Here is a 4,781-nt window from a genome sequence, read left to right on the forward strand (position 1 = left end):
TCAAAAATATATTTATTTGTATTTAGTAGGTATAAATATATATGTATTTCGTATAAAACATATTGTATACATATAAATATAAAAATATCTATTTAAAAGGTTAATCTTGTATAAAAGATATAACTATATGTATTTGTACATATTACTAAGTATAAATATGTATTTATTTCATATTGATATGTATACAATATGTATTTATACAAATTTATATGGTAAAATACATATAAACGAAACATTTTCTTAATTCTTTTGGTGTTTGCCTAATAAGTATAAATATGTATTTATTTCATATTTATATGTATACGATAGTTTTTATACAAAATAAATACATATTTATATCTATTAAATACAATTAAATAAAAATAAATATATTTATTAAATACAAATAAAAACGCATTTATACATTTAAAACATATTTATACATTTAAAAGTAATTTTATTTGTACTTAATAGATATAAATATATACTTATTTTGTATAAAAACTATCGTATACATATAAATATAAAATAGATACATATTTATAGTTAGTAAGCAAAAACCAAAAACATTTTTTTGTGTTTTGGTTGATGAATCATCCAAAGAACAATAAAAAAATGTTTCGTTTATATGTTTTACCATATAAATATGTATAAATACATATCATATACATATAAATATGAAATAAATATATACTTATAGTTAGTAATATGTACAAATGCATATAACTATATCTTTTATACAATATAAACCTTATAAATAGGTATTTTTATATCTATATGTATACAATATATTTTTATATGAAATAAATATATATTTATACCTAATAAATACAAATAAATACAAATAAATACATTTTAAATATATAAATATGTTTTTAAAGGAATACATAGGCTTTCAAACGTATATAAATACTAAATACAAGTACATATATTTTTAAAAATGTATTTATATCTATAAAAATATTATTATACATTTAAAAAAATATGTATAAAATATTTTTATACATTTAAAAATGTATTAAATAATAATAATAATAATAATAATAATATAATAATAATAATAATAATAATAATAATATTCATGATGATGATGATGATGATGATAATGATGATGATGATGATGATAATAATAATAATAATCAAAGTAATAGTAAATCCGAACATTTTTGAAAACTTAAGGGTAAATCCATACATTTTTTAAAAGTTAAAGGTAACCCGAATATTTTTGAAAACATAATTGAACTGAAAACCGACTAAAATGGTATAAATGAATAAACAAAACATTCGGCTTTACCGGACCTAAAACATGTCCAAGGGTAAACTGATATTTTTTTGAAAACTTAAGAGCTTTTATATCATTTTAATTTAATTAAGTATATATATATATATATATATATATATATATATATATATATATAATTTTGATCCATAAGTTAGTTAAAAAGGGTTATTTAAATATTTTTACAAATATTTATAATTTTTTTTCAAATGTGTATAATGCAAAAAAAAAAAAAAAAAAAAAAAATTGAAGAAAACTCATTTATCATTATTTATATTTCATTTCATTTAATATTTTACAAATGAGACATAAATATAAAAAATAATTGAACTGAAAATTTCAGGTCTATATCCTGGTGATAAAATGCATGACAGGAAATGGAAGACACATGTTGCCATTATGATGAGTACATTATTTTGTCATATGATGTTTGATTTTTATATAATATTACCCGGGAAAAAAAATCACTGATTTAGTAATAGTCAAATTTACTATTGAATTCTATTAGAATGTGTTTTCCATTATTTTATGTTTTTCTAATTACAGTGACGGCTATTCTTATTTCTTACAATGACAATCCATCTGTTTATTTTTACAACTTGCATACATCCAATCAAAAAATCTACTGCCTTTTTTAAGAAAGAGCTTTCCCATTCAACATTCCAAATCAACCTCAGCCTCTGGGGCAGTTCACTTTGTTCATCCTACTACCCATGCCTGCCACCCCCACCCCACCCCACCCTATCCCATCCCACCCCCACCCTACTATTACTGCTACTGCTGTATGTATGGAGGGTCTTTCCTTTTTCTTATCAGGTTTATCTACTTTGCACACAAAAACACAAGTCTAAATCTTGCCAACTATTTAATACTTGCACTCTATCCAATATAATTTGCATCACTTTCTATGTTAACATATTTTCTTTTGGTATAATTGATTTGAAACTTCAAATTTACACTTGTTTACATGCAATGGAGTACATCGTCAATAATATTTGGTACAAAGGCAGTATGATGATGATGATGGTACCCATATAGCAATAAATATACTCATCATCTACTATTAAATTAAGTGGGGTATGCAAACATCAATCAATGGCCCAGATTCAAAGTTGGAAGAGGGTACAATCTACTACCATATATCATAAAAACAATGGGTACATGTACATGTATTATTAATTCACAACCTCATCAAATAACAACATATTATTTGATTTGTTCTATGTAAGTTGTGTTTTTTTTCATACATATCTAGTTATCATGCTTTCATAAAGCATTTTACTCAAGTCATTTAGTCATTCACCAATCACCAATGTTTTGGTTTAACACAAAAATACTAAACTGTTTGAAAAATATATCAGTAAAAAACTATAGATTCGTCATATTAAAACTAAAATGCCGATGAGCTGATCATAGAATGGTATACCATTTTTTCTAATTAAATTACTTAGATAATTTTAAAAAATAGAAAAAAAAACAACAATAACATAAACAAGATAATTCGAAAAATAAATATATAATTGATTGACCAATTAAGTTTTCATGGGTTGACTCTGAGGTACACTATTTTATTCAATTAGTACTCCATTAATTATCTTTTAACCAACTCATTGATGATATATGCTAGCGCTATATGTATATCGAACAGTGGAAGCAAAAGAAAAGAGGTAAAAAGTATGATAGCCTTTCTGATCACTTGATTTCTTCACTTCCATTTGAGGAATGAAAGTTTCTGATTTAAAAGATGGCTCTTCAGTCTATGCACAAGATTGCTTCTATGCAGAACTAATTACTTTATAAATATATATAATATATATCTTCTCTTTCTCTCTCTCTCTCTCTCTAACTCTCTCTCTCTCTCTCTCTCAAGTGAGTTGTCAAAAGATTGAATTGTTAGTAGAATCACTTGTCTGCGAAGCAACATACTGTGTGATAATCCCAAGAAAATATTTGGATTTTTCTTGCTTGTGTTGTTTTGTTTTGAGGCTAGTACTGCAAGTTCTTTACACCAGCATCCCAGTCCTCACCTCACCTCCACTCTCTTTCTTTATATATACATATATATGTATGTAATCATGTTGATCAATGTTTTGAAACTGTAAACTAAACCATCTTTGTTTGTGTCACTCAAGAACAAACCATCACCATCACCATCACCATCATCATCATTATAACTTTCGGAAGAAATGAAGGGGAGATTTTGTAGGTTTGTGATGATAATGCTGTATATAATGAGAGCAATTAGCAGGCCTCTGGAACCAAATCTTGTCTCTCCTCCTCCCACTCTTCTCCCTTCACAACAAGGTTTGTTTTTATAAGGTTTCGTATAAATAAAAAGTTACTAATTATCTTGTTTTTCTTTTTATAAATAAGTTTAACTGATTCTAAGTTCCTAATGCACATTGTAATCCTTATCAGCGAGCACGGCAGCACAGATGTCTTTTCAATTCAACAAGGGGTCTAAAACGACGGCGGATCAAGGGTCCTTGAGCAAGGTATGTGTTATAACGATGTTTTTAGTATTATAGAGACGGATTAATTATGTGTTTGACTGTTTTACTGATGTTGGGTTTGGGTTTATTAATGTAGAATGAAGATACGATGAAGAATGAAGAAGATGATAGATATGGAAGAGGGATAGAGAACAGGATAGGCTCGAGACCACCAAGCTGTGAGCACAAGTGCTATGGGTGTAGCCCATGTGAAGCCACCCAAGTACCCACAACGAGCCATGTGGGAATCCAGTATACAAACTATGAGCCAGAGGGTTGGAAATGCAAGTGTGGGCCCACTTTCTATAGCCCATGATTACGTGCTCTTGGACCACGTACAGGGTCTTAATTAGGATTCCTAATTGTTTATTAAACATGAGTAGTAGATGTGTGATTTTGTAATGGAAATAGGTATATTTATGTGGATCATTATTTGTAAGGCTTATGTAACACAGATTTTGTGTCGAGAGTAGATATGTTCATCCGTTTGATCTAAGTTTTTACTATGTTTAAAAATCTTATAACCCAAATTGAAAATTAATTATAAGTATGTTAAAATGTAAAACAAAATTTCAAACCGAATTGAACTATTTATGTATTATATTATTAAACTTCGAACTTAAACTATAATATAATATAAATTAATATTAGCGCCAAGAAGGTTCCGTTGAAATTAAAGGAGATTCTATAGGATACAAGTTAGGCCAACTATGTTGTACGGATCTGAATGTCTAATGATAAAAAAGTCGCATAACATAGAAAGGATGATAAGGTGGACTTGTGGAATAACAATGTAGAACTGAATATAATAACCCAAAGTCAATGGGAATAGAGTTGGTCATCTAAACACTAAGGATAGGAAGATCAAAGTGGTTTCTGATCTATATCTATATCTATATCTATATCTATATCTATATCTATATATCTTATAAAGCTAGCATTTTTCTAAGCATCACATTGATTTGAAACTCTTTTGTCCTTTCATATTCTCAAAACTTATAAAAGAGGCAAATTTCCAAGCAACATATTGA

General features: G+C 27.1%; 1 protein-coding gene across 2 annotated transcripts; it reads left to right on the forward strand.

Annotated features, from left to right (window-relative positions):
• The first annotated feature begins 2,877 nt into the window (after positions 1-2,877).
• On the forward strand, positions 2,878-4,231 carry LOC145105052 (EPIDERMAL PATTERNING FACTOR-like protein). 2 transcript variants are annotated; one of them, XM_079042192.1, is made up of 4 exons: positions 2,878-2,925; positions 3,391-3,562; positions 3,677-3,753; positions 3,848-4,231. In XM_079042192.1, exons 2-4 carry the CDS (start codon positions 3,445-3,447, stop codon positions 4,064-4,066), a joined length of 414 nt encoding a protein of 137 aa, XP_078898318.1. In that variant the 5' UTR covers positions 2,878-2,925; positions 3,391-3,444; the 3' UTR covers positions 4,067-4,231. The 2 variants fall into 2 exon arrangements, with proteins under 2 accessions (XP_078898318.1, XP_078898314.1); XM_079042188.1 differs by lacking the exon at positions 2,878-2,925 and having other exon boundaries at positions 2,939-3,562.
• Positions 4,232-4,781: the final 550 nt, after the last annotated feature.

The sequence above is a fragment of the Lactuca virosa genome, chromosome 1, assembly GCF_052849685.1.
Source record: "Lactuca virosa cultivar CGN04683 chromosome 1, Lactuca_virosa_CGN04683_v6, whole genome shotgun sequence".
NCBI lineage: Eukaryota > Viridiplantae > Streptophyta > Magnoliopsida > Asterales > Asteraceae > Lactuca > Lactuca virosa.